A 19,264-nucleotide genomic window follows, 5' to 3' on the forward strand; every position below is an offset into this window, starting at 1 on the left:
CCATTATTTACAATATTTAAATAAATAACTAAGTACATTTACTCAACTACTGTAGTAAAGTACACTTCTGAGGTATGAGTATTCCCATTTAACTTAATACTTACACGTCACTACATTTCAGAGGGAAATAAGATACAATATGTATGACATATGACATTTATATGACAATATAAGTATATTAGATATACTACTGTACTTCAGTTCAACTGTGCAATATATGTGTATATATGTGTGTATATATGTGTATGTATATGTAGGTGTGTGTGTGTGTGTGTGTGTGTGTGTGTGTGTGTGTGTGTGTATGTGTGTGTACTCCTACTATTTGTAAAACATTAAACAGAAAAACCTTTAAATAGAGCAGAAGTCTCTCCCCAACACAATCTTTATTACTTAGAATGACTTACAGTACATTGCAATATCTAGTAAATACTGGTCTCTACATATTTACACAATATCATACAAAAAAAGAAAAACAAAAGAAAAATGAACTGAGTCTGAATCGTTGGCCTTACTGTTAATTTGTCTTGTGTTGAACTAAATTAAAGAAACAATCTTAATAATGATATGTTATTACATTATATTATATATTTCACTCCTAATCTCTCACAGTCACTTGAGTGAAAATACACAAAGAAGGCAGCACAGTTAAATTATTTTAAAAGGAAAACAATTATCTAATTTTAGTCTGCAACTTAAAGTGAAAGTTGCTCTGAGTAGTTTTATTAATACATGTGATGTCTGTTAGTGGTTGTAAGTTTTAATCTTGTGAATGGCATAGGGGCTGGAGTCCTGCTGTGGCCAGATGTCTCCATTGGGATGATCCCTTGTCTGCTCCAGCTGACGGTCAACCATCTCAACTGTCAGAGTGGACGGGCTGAAGATGTCTGCTGCTCTGTAGGACTGCGTGAGGCGACGGAAAGATGACGTGTCTGAGATGTCGTCATCGTAGAGGTCCTCCATGAGTTCCCTGCGCTGTTTGTGAGATGCTTTCAGCTCCTCTTTCAGCTCAGAAACCAGATCCTTCACATCCTTCACTATTGTGGAGCGTAGGCCAAACAGGCAGAGCAGGAAAACCAGACCAGCACAGATCCCAGAGACAAAGTACAGAGCCACTCGCTCTGGCAGACCTAGAAAAAGAGGCAAATTATGATCAAACCAGCCTCAATATCTGCTGGCATAACACAGAAAATTCACAATTATCTGCCAAAAACTAGTTATCCTGGCACTCTGCACCAAATTTCTCTGAAAGATGACACTGGTACTTTTGCCTGTGTTTGCCATTATACAAAGCTTACAAACTTTGCATTACTGCAGACCATTTTTCCAAAGTTATACATTTTTAGACTCAAAAATCAGCTTTTTCCCTCCTTTTCAAACAACCTCCTATTTCAGTTGTCATTACAGCATGACAAATCAACATGCAAAAGATTCAAACTCAAGATAGGCGATCGGACACAGTAAACATTGAGGATTTTAAAAATGTATTTATCTGTCAAACCTACATTATTATAGCGTGGTCAAGCAGTTAGGGTTAAGTAAGTCTTTAAAGTCAGGCTGTTCAACTGCTGGTGGGAACATGAGTATCTGAAACTACAGAGTTGTTTTTTAAATACAATTTTAATGCAAACATCTATTATGCTTACATTCATTCATGTGACTATACATCAATCGATTATGAGATAATAGGTTCCGGGGCACAGGAACCTAAAAGACTTACTGCTGCATATCGTCGTGTTCGCTCTCATTGTACACCTTTTTCTTAAGTTAATTTAATGTTAAGGTTCACAGCTTCGTGTTCCTTGGTTGCCATTTTCCACCAGTCCACCAGATGCCCTCAGACTTTTTCCCTGTTTGTAAGTGAACTGAGTGTGTTCAGGCCCTTGAATGTTTGCTTTCACACTAGTTGTGAGAGGTGACTGAGGAGTTTAACACATTTAGTTAGACGTCAAAGATGCAACAATTTATGCATCAGGCAGTTCATTCGACATGTCCTCTCTGTTAACATTCAGGGCATTTAGCCTATGTTTCTATCTAGAGACTGACAGGTGTTTGTTCAATGGCTGTACTGTCTGTATTTCATCATCAACATATTATAGAAAAGGCAATCCTTAACATTTACATACATATGCTACATATCAGATATGTTGACTCCATATTAGCCGGCCCGCAGCCTTAAATCCTCAGGTGGGGCCCTTCTGGCTGTTCCAAAGTCAAGTTTGAAATCTAGAGGGGACCGTGAGGAATTTTCAGAACAATCTAAGCTTTCAACTGAATTACAATCGATTATAATGTAACGTTGAAAAAAAAAGAGTCAATTAAAAGTTCAAAAGTTGATTGTTTACTAATGTATCTTGAGCAATTCATGATGTGAAACTTAGTGCAGTACTGTAATAAACTAAAAAAAGGAACCACAAGTTGCCTGAAAGAAAGTTAAAAACCATAAACAATCTATGATATGCTTTTTAAAAAATGGTCCACAGTAATGTTAAGTATTTATGCAGATTCAGTGTTACTAAACAGAAAACAGAGAAACTGAGAGACAAAACAATAATTTCTAAGCATTGAAAGCCTCCCCTCAGTTTTTAATGTGCTACTATAAACATGTTTAGGAGGCTGCTACTCCACTGTTAACATTTCTGTTGTACTGAAGCATGCCAAAACACCTGTAGGCCCATATTTATGGTCTAATAATACGAATTTTACATAACTGAGGTCTACAGGCATCAGTGCACATACCCAACATTTTTTCAATGATCTCCAGAGAGTTGGTTAAGAGCACGTTTTGAGGCCTGAAGGTGGGGCCAGTGTACCATCCACCTGCAGGTGAGAGGGGTCTGAGCTCAGACACCAGTCAAACTCTGCATGCTATAAAACCACCGAATATTCAGTTCAACTCTCACCATGTGTGTAGTCAGAGATCATGAAAGGATCTGTTGTTCCTCGACCCACATCTTCCAGAAGATATCGGGGCACTAAAGAGGAAATGAGAGATTTTTACATAACACAGCAAACCCTATCACCACAGTAATGAGCTGTAACATCCGGTTTGTCTCTCACCACATGTGAAGGACACCCGCAGGTGTTTCCTGGTCCCAGGGAAGCAGGGGTCCCCAAAAGTCACAGTATCAGCCAGTACTGAACAGTTTGGCCTGGTGTGACACCTGCGTGAGACCTTCCTCAGAGCTGAAGGTGACAAACACTCTGGAATAAATAAAGATCAACCTGATTAATAAATATGATGCAATTATTATGAGAAATAAATGTCAAATTGTAACTAAATAACTGTTAAGCACAATTCTTCAGTTATTCTCCCAAATTAGGTAACACCTTATGTAAAGACTTTTAAACAACACTTTCCTTAAAAAGGCACTTAAAAGCACATCTTTTGGAACATAGCCTCTCTATAACACCATTTCACACCATGTCTTGTGCACTGTATCCCACCATCTGTAAGACAGTGTATTCAATTTTAAGGCATTTTAATTCTGAGAACAATGTTGCCAAAGTATTAAAATAGAATTTGTCCAAATATTTGGACAGTACAAAATAACAATAATAGCATATGCAACAATATTTATCTCTTTAATGTGAAACCCCTTGAGCTGCATTTTGTATGAAAGGTACATATATATAAAGTTTATCATTACTATGATTATTACTGTTTATATTATAATCTATTGTTTGAATTCATGTGTACTAATAGAAAAATAGAGCAGAATAATTATTCTCCACCATATCTGAACAAGTGATTCTGTTCCACTCTTTTGCCACTAGATGGCACTGTGCCCTGTTTCACACCCATATCAGTCTGTGATCCAGATTCCTGAGGACAGTGGGGACTTCCATGCAGTAGGTGTCCAAACGTGGCTGAGTAGATGGCAAGGACAGTCTCATTCTTACACATCAGCCTCAAACGCTCATTTTCACACACCAGTCTTGTGCGGTGGTGCTCTAAGAAACAGATGACATGTTCACACCAAGGTTATTATAGTTTTGAAATTTTCTTTAGTTTTTATTTTTATTTAGTTTTTCAGTTTGATTTTTATTTCAGTTTAGTTTTAGTTAGTTCAACAAGTGATTTAGTAGTTTTAGTTTAGTTTTTATTTTGAGGAATTGACTAGTTTCAGTTTAGTTTTTATTTAGTTTTAGTTTTTCAGGTATTAAGAGAAAGCCTTGACTTGTAGAAGCTGAAAAGGATGAAAGAATGAGTGACACCAAATATGGTTTATCAAGTCCTTTTTAATTTCATTCTTTAACCACGGCTGCTGCAGGACAGGAAGTAATCAAGGGAGAAAACGAAACAACAACGAAAACGAAGCTGAATTTATCTGCAATTCAGTTTAGTTTTAGTTAGTTTCACATTGTTCATTGTAGTTTTTATTTAGTTTTCGTTTTCGTTTTAATTGTAGTAGAATAATATGATGAGCATGTAGCAAAGCAACTTCAAGAACATGCTTGTGTGTTTGCACATTTTAGCTCATTAGTACTGCTAATCTACCCTCCAGCCAAACACTTTATGTAAATCAAATGTCAAAACTTGAATTCAGTTTTGACACATTACATACATTACACAATACATGAGTGGTAAATCACGTGTACTTCTTGTATGCATACTTTCCAAATCAGTCCTCGTGTTCAATTGCATAACTATATCACGAGAAATAAAAATAAGTATGTTGTTCACTGTGATCAATGGCCTACCTCAAACAAGTTCAAATAGAGTTGATTTTTTTACATGACTGAACTGAACAGAAGCTAGTGGCTGCCTGAAAGGTAGAAAAAAATGCCTTGTATGGTCAAAAGCTCCAGAACAAATGAGTAAGTGGACTTTGAGTTGACTTTTTGACTGAACTGTAAAGTTCAACTTTTAGGTCAACATTGATAAAAAGTCCTGGAGGTGCTTATTATTATGAAACTATGTGATGATGAGGACAGTATGATACAGTCAAAAGCTCAGTACGTACCTTGAGTTGAGATTGTTTAGTTAAATTGATAAATATGCATTTTTAAAAACCTGTCGAATTCTTTTGAAAGTCGCTAATATAAAGTATGCATAATTTGTAGAAATTGGCTTAAACAGGCAAAATACAGTTTAGTTCCTTTATAGTATGAACTTTGCAAAAATAGTAAAATAATAACTGAAATTAAATTAAAATTTGGTTTTCACATACTGAATACAGGATCATAGCAGCCTACCTGGCTGGCATTTGTAGGAGACTAGAAGGTACTTGCTGGTGAGAGGACAGGGGTCCTGCCCAAAAACTGGACTGAGGACAGAGATGTGACAGGACCGTTGATCCTGACACTCCGACAGCACTTTCTGCAAGAGTATGAAAACATGCATTTGATGACTGTCATCTGCTGCGAGTCATTAATTAAAGAACTTGAAGCATTTAAAGAATTTTTTATTTTTCTAAAACAAACCATGTTGAAATATTCAGCACAGCCTTACATACCTCTATAGCAACGGGAGAAGTGCATTCTGTGTCCTCCTCCACAGTTGTGTTTGTTTTCTCAGAGGGGCATAAATGCTGATTAGGGACACGTCGTCCATAGAAGGCTGACAGGACAGCTACAGATGTCCTGGAGGGACACTCGATGGTGAGAGTGTCTCCTTCACAAGCATGAGCTGTGTGATTCTTCAGGATGGTGTGAAGGTACTCTAAAAGAGGACACAAGGTAAAGCTAATTTAATTTTGTGTATCTGCTGAATGTGCAAGATCCTCTTGAAGTACGTCAGGGTGTACTCATGAGTAGCACATTGTTCAGGTGCAATGATGTCACAGCAAGTCAGCAGGCATGTAAACACAGTGATCATTCAACAGAGTGATGCAAATTAAAAAACAAGAGCTGATATCAAATATCAAGTACAGAAGTTTAATGCCTAATTTTTGCCTAATTTAGATATATTAATAAGCATTAACTGGATTATTACAAATAAGGCAATTGTTTTGTCTTATTGACAAAGTAGGAACTGACTGTCTGACTCAGTTACTAACTCTAAATGATACAAAATCCTACATTTTCTGAATTTGGCTCTATGGGTGCTATTTTCCACTCCTAGCAGCTCAGTCCTGGTTGTCGCCTGGGTGGTGTCTCAGTCTCTGGGTGTAGCTCCTCAAAACAATATTTGGAGTATGACCACACACATACAAACATGCACGACAATGGAAAATAGACACTAAAGTGAACTTTCCCCTCCCATGTGTGCTTCCCGTACGCGCCCCCCCCTGTGTCTTGTGTGTGTGTGTGTGTGTGTGTGTGTGTGTGTGTGCGTTAGGGATTAGGGAGTGAAGGAGGCAGTACCAGGCACTCACTTACAATGAGCTATTATTAGGCCCCTCAGAACCTGTAACCACACCAAAAAATGGAGATAGAGAGATACACTGCAATGCTCACAATAGAGGTCTCTTGAGACACAGGTGACCTCCTGCTATGTATGAACTTATCATTGTGATTATAAGGTCATACAGCCCAAACAACAAAACTTCTCAACATGGTAACAAATAAATCAAGTACAATTTATTTATTGTTTTGGGAGTATCTTGTCCTGTTCTGTGAAGTTCTAAGTTCAGGACCTTGATTCTTAGTATGAGCTGCGCCAGCTGTTTGGAAAAGCAGGATGTGGAGATAAATTACTAAATGTTGGATGCCTTTCAGGAGCTTTTGTCAGCATTTTGAGTTTCTTCTACTGAAACAATTACTGATTTAGAAAAACAAAGCACTTACGAGAAAAGTCAGGCGCCGAATGTGCAGTGTGTATCTTCAGAGCCAAAATGAGAGGCAGAACACAGAGAGACCGGCAGAAACTCTGTGGTACTGTCATTGTGCATATCCAGCATGACCGACCCTGGGGTTTGTTGTAATGTCTTGTGTTGCAATGACTTTCTGCATGGGACAGAACGGTCAGTAGGTCAATGATGCCATTGTGTTCACAAGAAGCAGCCACCCCCTGTCAGCCCCTGTCGATCATTTTAAACAGAGCTGAGAGCTTGTTGCTGCAGGGTTGATCCTCTGTCTATGTGTGCAGATGGAAACAGATTAATTTATTTCTATTTTTACACAATGCACAAAAACAACATTTCAGTCATAGACATGCCGTGCAGTAATCTCACAACATCAATACTTTTATCTAGAGACACTTCCTGCACAAACCAGTGATTTGACTCATTTGATTGGTTGTTACAGCCTCCAGTATAAAGATTATATTGTTTTATACTGTGAGTTTAAGGAAATAGTTCATTTTAAGCTCATTCTTATCATTCTCATGTCTGTGCATTAAGTACAGAGATTGTTGCAGTTTGACTGCAACAAAAATTGAAAATGTGGAAGCTCCCTAAAAGTAGAATTTATGGCAGAGTTGTTATGATGTATTGCATCAGGTTGCACAGGTGTTTCTTATAAAGTTCTCAGTGAATGTATTTATTCAATGCCCATGAAAGACATATGACTGAAACATTGATTTTTAATTAAATTAGTGCTAATACATAGCAGGAATTACATTTTTATTTGAAATGGTCAAAGAAATATCAAAAGCTTGTCACATTAAATCACACAGAGCTGTTAGAGGTGTGTGTGTGTGTGTGTGTGTGTGTGTGTGTGTGTGTGTGTGTGTGTGTGTGTGTGTGTGTGTGTAAAATGTCATAATGAAGGCTCATTATCATGGACCCAGAAGTCAACACTGAGTGTCCTGTTTATTGAGATAAGGCCATTTTTTCCAAGAGGGCACTTCCAGCTGCTGTGTATGTCCAGCAGAGATATGTGTGTGTGTGTATGTGTGTCTTTCTCCATGAGACAGTGCTTTTTCCCATATTATTGTCTGTTTTTGGGGAAGTAGAAGGTCATTGGTGTGTTTCCACTGCTGCCAGTTTTTTCCAGGAATACTCAGGAAATCTTTCCTGTTGAAGTTCCTCGCAACCACAATTGCCTGTGATCAATTTAATACAAAAGCTGTGATTTGAACCCACACATCCTCTCTGTTTCAACCCCATGTGGTGACTGTTGCCATAGCAGCCAAACACTGACGCATAATACTGTACTTGTAAAGTCATTGCCAGTGATGAGCCCAGTACGTTATCAGCAATTGCGTACAGTTGTGAAGGTGAATCAAAATTCATTTCTCAATGGCACAAGAGTCATTTATCACACGAGCTCCAATAAACACTCCCTCCACTGCAGCAGAGTGGACGAAATAATGGAGGCTGTTAATCTGAAGGGAGAGACCGTTTTAATCATGTGTCAGTAAGCGTGACACTCCCACTTTACTCTCCTGTAAAATTCCATACACCTCCCATAGGAAGTATTAATAAAGTGACTAAGTGTTCCTTAAAACTAGTCTGACTGTCTTTGAGGAGGGGTCATACCACTGTGTGGAAAGAGAGATTAGGTTTGAGATTGCTGGAATCGTTCAGGACTTTCTCCCACTTTTGTTTTCTACCACCTTATCTGCTGCTGTTACATTTCCTGCAATGATTAAACATTATTCATCAACTTTCCTGAATTTCTTAGGAATTTTAGTGGGATGCATTTGTTTTTTATCCTCCCCCTGACTGTTGAAAATTCCCCAAATCCTCTCTGCTAGATAAATGAGACAAGTCCATGGCACAGAGCCTTACAAGTTTATCATCTTATTTCTAAATTCCTTGTAAAGCATTGCATAATCTGGCATGTGTTATTGTCGTTATTATTTTAGGGAAGTCTTAACCACAATTTGGGGATTTTTTTGATGAAATCTCGCTTCCCCTGTTTACAGTTAATGATACCATATTACAAGAAACACATCATGAACTGAGCCCCCTACACCAAACTCCCTAAAGACACATGGCCTTGAAATGAAAGTAAATTATCATTCATTCATTCTCATTCATTTATCAGGAAAGATTTACTAATCATTAATACTTCCAGAAAATATTGGTTTCCTTTGAAAAAATATTTCATTGTGGAAAAGTGTTTTTTATTACTTTGTTTTCTTCACTCCTTTACTATCACATGCAAAGCAAGTCAGCAATGAAAGTAATGAAAGCTAACCTCCACCTCCCTGCACTTTCTATGCCCTAAACACAGAGGGGATTCCCTCTGCCAGTCAGTTATTCAAAATACCCCCAAAATTTCCCATTACTGTTTCAAAGAATGGTTACAAACTATAATGGGACCGTTTCTGTGGGCTTAAAAATAGAAAAACAAATGTAGATTTCTAAGAAGATGATCTATATTAAATCATGGTGATCCTTAAAAACCATAAAATACTGCAGTGAAAGTTCTGTATTTGAAATTTGACTAATAGTAATATTACCAAGATGTAGTATCAAGGGTAAATATTCATTATGCAAGCCACTCACTGTTACATGATTATGAACTTTATATTCAGTTAATGGTGCATTAGTCTGCATATAACACTCATATACAGGACACAAGTGTTTGACAATGTAAAGACCCCAACAAATTAAAAAAACAACTAAAAACAGGCACAAAAGACTAAATTGCTGCTTTAAAAAGAAAACCTATGTCATTAGAACAAGACATTTTTCATACTGTTTAGTATCATATTATATTTTATAATTATGCAAGTTATTGTTTTTTTTATTCTTACTGCATATGCAAAATAAGTACTTATTACAGTTGTCACATAAATGTTGTATAGTACAAAACACACTATTTCCCTCTGACATCTATTGTAGAGATAGATAGTAAGTAGTATAACATTGCCATATTCCAGTATAGTACTCAAAAATGTACTAAATATATGACTTTAACATTTTAGTTCTTAGTTATACTTTTCACCAAAGACTATACTACTCTATAAATCACCTATAAGTTAAGAACAAATAGGTAAAAGGATGTTTTTAATTTGATGTAATTTGATTTTTTTCTTATTGAAAAGCACTAAAACAAGAAAAAACTTCACATTTTGTCTTCATCATCTAAAAACAAATGTTATTCATTATCAAATATATACAAACACACTGAGACAAATCAGTACAGTACAGTACAGACTTTTAAAGCATGTGTTCAGATACATTCCTGTCACACTGTTCATATTCAGACAAACAGATGGGGGACAGAAGGCTCCTTTTCTGCCAGAAAATTAGATTAGGAGTCTTTACTTTTTTCCAAAGTGTCACTAAATACACAGAAGGTGCTTTGTATTGAAAGCCTTCCAGGTCTATTATTCCCTCCTTGTTTAACAGTGTTGGAATGTAAGTGGCTAAAATGAGTTGTATGAATTTGCGTGTGTTGAGTCATACATCTTTACCAGTTCCTGTATTTTGTACAATATACCTATTTAAAGCTCTCCTCATAGATTTTGGCTTGGGGTATATAAGCGTGTGTGTGTATGTGTGTACCCCGCCCATTCTCTGGATCCCTCCCTCTTCTCCCTACTGACTTGTGAAGTATGTTCAGAGCGATAGCCTCCAAGGAGACAAAACACAACCAGCCCTGAGGTGTCACACTTTCTCCTGACGTCTACGACCACAGGACACTTAAAACCAGAGCAGCTTGTTCAAGGACACTGTTATCAGCTTTCCCTCCAGCTCCGTGGATATTTTTGGGGAGGTTGAACAAAAAAAAACCCTGAGTTTAATCAAGGAGAGGCTTTGACTGGAGCAACTACTGGGAAATTTTTTTAAGAAAAAGTGAATAAAGCAGTTTTTTGGGGACGACATGGCACTACGGCAGAACTCAGACAAGGAGCCGAGCATTGAGTTGTTCATTAAGGTAAGTCTTGCCTTTTTTTCAATTTCATTAATAGCTTGTAGCAAAAAATATCCATATATGAAGCAAAAACTACACTTGAATTCACTGTCAAACACATACGCTCAGTATAATTTGATTCTACTTTAATTTATCACCTGATTTTCCTGTTTTTATATTCTCTTCTCCTGAGAAAAAGTTGTAGGCGTCACACAAGGATTTGCTGGTTTTTTATCAGATGTGTAAAAAAGCGTAGAGCTCTTAATACATTGCTGTATGAGCATCAATCAGGACTCAGATACCCATGTGCTGCAGATGTTGAAGTGTTTGTGTCCCTGCTGAGTGTCACAGAACTTTTTTTTTTTTATCAGTGAACTCTGGCCACAGACAGTCCATCTTATCTTTGCACACCCAGAGAGTAGCGGGGGAGCATACAGGGTGTCTGGCCCCAAGCATGAACCTGGCACACCCACTTAGTTACGCATACATGTAGATACAGTTTTCTATATCAAGACATTACATAAACACATAGCTCATTTCTCAATATCCAAACTGTAAAATACATCTTGCTGTCAGATGTGTTTCAGTTGTTTTTTATCAGTGCAGAGACACAGTGTCTTCTGATACGTAGAGGAAGTTCATGTGAAGCTCAAAAACAGCACCAGACAGCCCATATTTGCAGATGGAAAATTTAAAAATCGAATCCAAAATCGAATCACTTGTAGAAATAGTTTGAGAAGATTGATATCACTTCTCCTTCTCATTTTCCAAACGTATTCTTTAACAACAATACGTTGACACATTGGCTCAAAGCCAGTGCTCAGAAAACCTGACGTGGGGCTTTAAACAGGCATGAGCAGGCTGAAAGAGGAGAGCCAATTTTTGTCTGCTGTCTTCCTCTGCAACACAATGCCTTCTTTTCCCCTCTGTGGAGGAAATATCCCCACTCACTTCCAAAATCCAACCTTTCAGAGAAGAGGAGAGATATTGTGATTGTATACTAAAACTGGACATGTTGAATTTTGTGGGTTTCTCATATGATCATAAAGTCAAATTCTCTTATATCTCACTGTTTTTCCAGGCTGGTCATGATGGCGAGAATGTGGGGAACTGCCCGTTCTGCCAGAGGCTCTTCATGGTGTTGTGGCTGAAAGGAGTCAAGTTTACAGTGACCACTGTCGATATGAGGAAGTAAGTACCCCCCCCTCTCCTCCTCTGGCAAAAAACACTTCCTGAGCATCTGGTGCGAGGGACTTTCACACAGTTTTCTGTTAAAGAAATATCAACAGAGAAATTGAGATGTTTTTTTCCTCGCAGTGAAAAGGTGTGTTGCTCAGAGTTTAAGGGAGGAGCCCGTAAACCCAAAAGTGTACAAAGAGCTCTGTGTCGCTTTCACACAAACACCTTCTTTAATTGAGTCTTTATTGTGTGAATTTCTCAGGGTCATAACCGGTAAGCAAATAAGATCAGGAAATGTTGAAAGGATGCTGATAATTGAATGATTCAGAACACACACAGACACATACACAAAACAGGCCTCTTAAATAGCTGACCACTCCCAGCACTGTGTGTTTTTGCAACTGAACCAACAAGCAGTGTTGAAATCATTAATCCATAATTCCACATTTGATTGAGACAGCCTCGATAACCAGCGCGGCCTCTGATGTCAAAGCTCAGTTTTGACATGTTTGATAACAGACTGAATTAATGATAACATGAATAATCACATCCTTGTAAACTTTCCTCCTCCATCTGTTCTCTCTCTCTCTCAGGAAGCCAGCAGAGCTCAAGGACCTGGCCCCAGGAACTAATCCTCCTTTCCTCCTTTACAACGGCACCCTCAAAACAGACTTCATCAAAATCGAGGAGTTTCTTGAACAAACAATAGCCCCTCCCAGGTACTTTGTGCTTAATCATTATACAAATATTAATCAAGCATGAATTTGAAGATGGCTTATTCTCATTAAATAGAAAGTGTTTCCCAACGTTCTCCTGCCTTCTCTCCACAGGTATCCTCACCTCAGCCCACTAAACAAAGAGTCCTTTGACGTGGGTGCTGACATTTTTGCAAAGTTCTCTGCTTTCATCAAGAACAGTCCAAACAATGCCTGTAAGTCTTTCTTCTTATTCATTAAACAAATTAAAGCTCATAATGTTTTACTTATTGTTTTTGTAACTTTTAAAAAAAATTAAAATGTTCAAAACGACACTCATTGTGGGATTTAAATGCACATAAACAATCAGAGCAAAGCAGAAAACAAATTAAAAAGTAGAAAAAGAGAAAAGAGATAAACAGGATAGGTAGGATACTGTTGTAGAAATACTGCACATGTACATTTAATCCAAACAGCCAGTGCCATCCTACAACAATAACATATTTTCCTGATTTCTGGTCAATTTTCCTATTTTTATGTCAAACTAAAACCTACAATTAAGACCATTTTAAATTAGATATAAACCAATATCACAAATCAAATATTTGCCTCATTTAGAGACATTTTCAGCAGCCTGGTGGTCCCAAATAACTATGATTTGTTCAACCATTTAAGTACTTATCTTGTCTGCGGTGCTTCTTTACTTATTTTTACTTACTCTTTAGTAAATTATACTTTTAATCCTCCAGTTCATGAGAAAAACCTTCTGCGGGAGTTCAAGCGTCTGGATGACTACCTGAACTCTCCCCTCCCTGAGGAGATCGACCACAACTCCAGAGAAGCCATTGGCATCTCCAAGAGGAGGTTTCTGGACGGTGACCGCCTCACTTTAGCCGACTGCAACCTGCTGCCCAAACTGCATGTTATTCGGGTGAGACAGTGTACTGGTTGTTTTAGTGTTTTTGGGTCATCTCTGGTATAGTAGTCTACAATAATTCATACAATTTTGGGGTGGTTAATACTCATTTTACTTGAATATATTCAGGTATACTTTATGTGTATTACAGCTATAGTTACAAGTTACTTTTACATTAAGATTTCATATAATATAGCTCAGAAATACAATTCTTTGTAAAAGAATATTTCCCTTTTAAGCTTCTGAACCCTTATAAAAAGCACCACAGGACTAATTTTCATGTTTCAGATGTCTACGAGTTGTTAGGAATTCCTCCAAAGAGACATTTTCCCTTTAAACATCTCAGATAATCAACTGTTTGAGGCTCAAATTCTGAATAAACTCTTCAATATTTCACAATACAGGGATAAATGCAAAGATAAACACAAATTTGTGAAGCAGAAATGTATTTTTGTTTATTTCCCTCTAACATAAACCATCTGGCCCTTTGGAGTGAACTTGACCCCTAAGTTGGGAAATTGGACTAACAGCTGTCTGTATATAAACTCCTAGTACTTAAAACCTGCTCCACCTCCACCAACTATTACAAAAAAATGTTACTTTCACATTCTGCACAAACAGCCTAATTATGTAATTTATTATGCGTCACAGGGGGAATTTTTCTGCAGAATGTGTACTTTTCTTTTTTCTGTTTCAAGGATGTTTTTCTGATAATACTTCTCTACTCATGTAGGATCTTGAAAACAGGATTCATTTGTAGTTTTACTTTCATAATGAATCTGAACACTTCTTCAATTTCTGATCTTGCGTAGCCCACTCTATTTCTCAATTTATTTTATTTCCATTTATTTCAGATTGCTGCCAAGAAGTACTGTGACTTCGACATCCCAGCCCAATTCACAGGCGTGTGGCGGTACCTTCAAAACGCCTACGAGAGAGAGGAGTTCAAACAGACATGTCCGGCCGACATTGAAATTGAGAAGGCCTACTTTACTGTGGCCAGCAAAGGAAAATAAACCTTTTATCATCTGTTTTTCATGTCCTATCATATCCATTCTTGTCCCGATCTGTAGAGGGCACTGCAACCTACAAAAATAAACTGTGGCAAGAACTCTGTAGAAAAAATCAATCACTATTACAAATTAAAAATACCTGATCTGTTGTTGCAGCAGGACTTTGGGTCATGCTAAAGCAAAATGTTTTATTGGTTGTATGATTTGACTGTTTTTCCAAAGTCCCTCATGAAAAAAATTATATATTCATGCCACACTGAAGAGACCAAACGTGCAATTAACTGTTGATATAATTTAGCACATCATCTTTTTTGTTTATAGTGTAAATATATATATTTTTAATGCTTTTTATGATCAAAACACCCTTATTGAATATAGCATGATTGTGTTAGTGTGAGCATAACAGCTGAAGAAACCTTCACAAACTGTTCATTTTTATGCAAAATATGGAAATACACTTCTGTATCTCACTCTGTACAAATACAGTTTGATATAAGATTGTCTCACTGTCACACTAATAAAACATATCAAATTAATTTGTCATGATCTTGATTTTTGTGTATTTGTGAGTGCTGACTAGTACTATAAACCTCTCTGGTGTGAAAAAAAATCATCCATCATATTTCTTTAGGTCAATAGACATTTATATACATCTTTACTTTTGACATATCGCAGCCAAGAGCAGGTCACATAAATGACATTCCTGATATTCAAGTTTATTTTCAGCCACGAAAAACAACCATTTTACAACTTCAAAAATATATTTTCTGTTGATCTGGTGCAGATGATGAAAATGCTGTTTGGTGGGGAACAAAATGACGATGTCGATGGATGAAGGTGTTTCCAACCAGGCCAAATGATGCGAATGAGTTCCTCTGTCGCTGGTCTCTAGTTGGTCACACAGTATTTCCAGAAACACGCTGTCAGTGAACAGAGAACGAAATTAGGAACATAACTGAAGACAACTGCAGACCTGTTCTTCACTTCAAACAGCCTTTACACTGCCTGAAACCCTACGCACTTACTTAGTGTCATATATTTAACACAGTTTGTGTAATACTATACTTCTGTACATATATAATACTTTACTTAAGTCTATTGCATGTCTGTCCGTTCTTGAAAAATAATCCTTCTCTGTTACACTTACCCCTTTATTTCCCAATTACAATGTGTGAAGGTTTTCCTTTTTCCCCAAATTGTGGATTTAAAGACAGAGGGTGTTAATAAAGTTAATCAGTCATTCAATCATGATGTATATATTGTTGTAAAGCCTTCTACTGCGCATTGTCATTTGTGGATTTGGGCCACAAAATATGTATTGAAAGCCGTATGATGTTGTGCCACATTTACAAAAGTTGAACTCCTGTTAATGATCAATAAGTAGCATTTTATTGCGCTATATTTTGTTGTAAGTATTTCTTTCACTAAAGAAGTGAACTTTCCTAGATATGAAATCACATCTATGCATCTCGTTTCTATGAGCATGGGGAATTCTGGAGCCAATGAGGGATACAAGACTATTCTGATGAACCCAAATCAGTCTATACTCTTCAAATATAATCAAATTATTAGAGGAGGAGTAATCCGGTTCTTTTACTCTGCACTTACTGTTTACTTCAATAATCTTCAATAATTGATTTTCCAGTACTTTTACTCCTTCTTGCTTTAAAACATCACCTTCATTTTGAGAAGAAACTACTACAACTTAGTCTATCGCTGCCTGCCAAGGCGTGAACAACCTGTCCCGAGCCTTAGTTAAACATCCTTGATGATTTCATTGTATCGTAACACAATAAACGCCGCTCAGATATCATGTGAGGTATTGTTATATGATGTCACCTGGACTAAAGCTAACGCGCACGTCGTAGAACAGGTGCGGCATGTGCTTGATAGAGAACAATGGTCTCTCACCTCTCTTGTTAGTTTTTGGCAAGTTCTGGTCTGATCTGAGAAAACCCTGAGAGCGAAGCTTGTCGGCTGCTGCCAGCTTCAGAACTGCTGCTTTTAGGTCGTCAACCTGAAAACAAGGAAAACATGATGCAGATGATCACATTGTACATTAATCTGTTTCATCTGTGGTGAACATTCTTGAGATGCTGTGTTCAGCCTCACCATGTTTGCATACTGGTCCTGTTGTGTTGAATCTTTAGCCCCTAAAAAAAAAAGGAAGGTGAAGAATGTTTTATATTAACCATCACATGTGACCCATTTGTCTGTCTACTGCAAATTTCTGGGTGCTGATTTCTGTCGCTTCTTTTACCTTTATTCCAGGAGTCTCTCCCTGCATTGTGCTGCATCAGTAGAGGATACAGATTATTCACCTCCCTCTGCCCCCCCTCAGCAGCGTTTGGTCCATCTTCAACCTCTGAAACTAGTTTCTGAATGAACTCTGTTGAGACAAAACAGCTGCCTTTCATCATCCTGACATCATTACATTAACATCCCAGCAGAATACCGTAAATTATCATCTAGGAATTGAAGGCACGTCTTAAAGGGCAAAAAGGGAGTTAAGAGTGAAAGGATATTCACATATTTTAGTAATGATAAGGTAGAATTTCATTATATCTCGGGGTACATTTATAAACAAGATGAAGAAGATTGCAGCAAAACAGAAATGCAGACTAAATATCTCAGTGTTCAATCAGTGCTCAATTTTAAAAGGTAAAGCATGACTAAAGAAATCAAGCAAACTAAAATTGAAGCAATGTGATCAAAAAACAGAGGAGATTTTGGGGTCTTACCTGCCTGTGGTTCCAGGTTGGATTCAGGGTACAGAGGTAAAGCATGTGTCCATCTTGCTGAACAAATCGCAGCTACGAGGTAAAACAGAGCTACAGAAAGCATGGTGACTTTAACTTGAGAAGGTCAGATCTGAACTATACCTCGGCTTGGCTGAGAACTTCACTTATATATCCTCAGAGGTCATCCATCACAACCTGATCAATACATTATCATCACACCCAGTCTCCTGCTTAATGGTTTTGACGCGATGGATCAGGCGTCATAGACACAATTTAGGGGACCCTGTCAATTCAGCTGGAGCCTATCTCTGCTTGTACAGAGAGGCCTAACAAATGTTTGCTCTCCAACTGTAATCAGCGGCTGTCCAGAGATGCTTTATGTCTGACACCACGTTCAGAAGTATCATTGCTCATGACAGAGCTCGTGGAAGTATGTCATTGCAGGTTTCTACGTCATTTTCAGTCAAATGGCTAACAACACAGGCAATTAATTATGATTGTCTAATTGGGCAAATAGGTCACATTGTGATAATACATCACAAATCTTAAGTAATAGGTTCAAACAGCCATGCTTTATTCTTGTGCTCTGCTTTTTTGTTTCTATAATGGACGAGCTGCTATAATATTTAATTTCTCCTGCATTTTATATTGATTAAGTATAGATGCCTATATTCTCTGTAGGTTTTTATTGTACACTGCTTCAATATATGAACTGTTATTTGCACATAGGCCCAGCTAAAGTGACAAAGTGTAAAATTGAAACCATTGCTGTGAAAAAAAATGAACAGATCTCTCTTGTCCATGTGCTGAGTCCAAAATTAATCTGCATCTGACAAATTTAAACTTAAAAAATATAAAATATATAAAAAATATACTTTTCTAATGTAATTAAGAGTAAATTGTAAGGGGAGCAAAGTTGTGTGTGTTTTGAGTCCTTTGGGAGAAGGAAACGACAATGTAAGATTTTAAAAGCATTACATTATTACTTGTTTAAAGTGTAAAATGTAAGAGAAAAGTCAGGAGAAGTTGTTTCCAAAAATATAGAACAAAACAAGTTGAGAGTGATTGGCGGTGTGAGGAGGCTTCTGGCCACAGGGCTTTTTATCAAACTGAAAGGTCACTAATGTTCCTCAGACGAGTGTATGTACCTGGTATCGGGTGATTTATAAGGTTGTCTCCACGTCTCTGCTATTGTTGTCGAAAACAACAAGATTTGATACATCTGGCTGCTGAAAGGCTTAGATACATCAGCCACATACACAAATTACTCATCTGGAAAAAAGAGATTGCAGCTCTATCTATCTGTCTATCTGTCTATCTATCTATCTATCTATCTATCTATCTATCTATCTATCTATCTATTCTGCCATAAATTCTACTTTTTTTAAGTTGATACATTTTTAGTTTTTGTTAACATTGTCAGAAAGGTGATAATTTTACTTAATATTTATTACTGAGGTCATACTAAGTGGTGGAGGTGTACAGACGTGCATTACATTGACTGGTGTTGCTAATATTTTGCTCCTGTCATGTATGTTAATGATTTGGAACTATTAAGGACACCATTCAATATAATGCACCCTAGTAAACCACCATCACCCACTATGACCTCAATAATAAACATACGGGAAAATTATCACCTTCCTGACAATGTCAACAAAAACTGAAAATGTATAAACTTCATAAATATTGAAATCATAGCAGCAATACTGTTGTATTGGATTGCATTAGATCGCACAGCTGTACCTAATGAAGAGGCTATTGAGTATAAATACACGCACGCACGCGCGCGCGCACACACACACACACTCACTCTCTCACACACACACACACACACACACACACACACACACACACACACACACACACACACACTTTTTTTCTGTCTCTTGGCAACACTTTGGATGCAAACGGCCTCTAAAAATCAAGGAAGAAGAAGAAGAAGAAGAGGAGAGAGAAGCAGGAAAAGGAGAAGAAGAAGAAGAAAAGCGGCCAGAAAGCGGAAGTCGGTGTAGTCTTTAAACCTGA

At 37.4% G+C, this 19,264-nt stretch overlaps 3 protein-coding genes across 3 annotated transcripts; 1 reads left to right on the top strand and 2 right to left on the bottom strand.

Moving 5' to 3' along the window:
* Nucleotides 1-513: 513 nt before the first annotated feature.
* Nucleotides 514-6,856, bottom strand: si:ch73-335m24.2 (protein eva-1 homolog C). The gene is made up of 7 exons (XM_053323472.1): nt 6,730-6,856; nt 5,457-5,662; nt 5,197-5,320; nt 3,799-3,951; nt 3,058-3,201; nt 2,901-2,972; nt 514-1,127 (listed from the first exon to the last, which is right to left on the bottom strand). Exons 1-7 carry the CDS (start codon nt 6,824-6,826, stop codon nt 742-744), a joined length of 1,182 nt encoding a protein of 393 aa, XP_053179447.1. The 5' UTR covers nt 6,827-6,856; the 3' UTR covers nt 514-741.
* Nucleotides 6,857-10,424: 3,568 nt separating this feature from the next.
* Nucleotides 10,425-14,990, top strand: clic2 (chloride intracellular channel 2). The gene is made up of 6 exons (XM_053323431.1): nt 10,425-10,716; nt 11,774-11,883; nt 12,465-12,590; nt 12,702-12,802; nt 13,316-13,497; nt 14,337-14,990. Exons 1-6 carry the CDS (start codon nt 10,663-10,665, stop codon nt 14,496-14,498), a joined length of 735 nt encoding a protein of 244 aa, XP_053179406.1. The 5' UTR covers nt 10,425-10,662; the 3' UTR covers nt 14,499-14,990.
* Nucleotides 14,991-15,296: 306 nt separating this feature from the next.
* Nucleotides 15,297-17,339, bottom strand: urp1 (urotensin-related peptide 1). Its single transcript, XM_053324261.1, has 5 exons — nt 17,237-17,339; nt 16,756-16,884; nt 16,608-16,648; nt 16,407-16,512; nt 15,297-15,415 (listed from the first exon to the last, which is right to left on the bottom strand). Exons 1-5 carry the CDS (start codon nt 17,337-17,339, stop codon nt 15,384-15,386), a joined length of 411 nt encoding a protein of 136 aa, XP_053180236.1. The 3' UTR covers nt 15,297-15,383.
* Nucleotides 17,340-19,264: the final 1,925 nt, after the last annotated feature.

This window comes from Scomber japonicus, chromosome 8 (assembly GCF_027409825.1).
Source record: "Scomber japonicus isolate fScoJap1 chromosome 8, fScoJap1.pri, whole genome shotgun sequence".
Taxonomy (NCBI): Eukaryota; Metazoa; Chordata; class Actinopteri; order Scombriformes; family Scombridae; genus Scomber; species Scomber japonicus.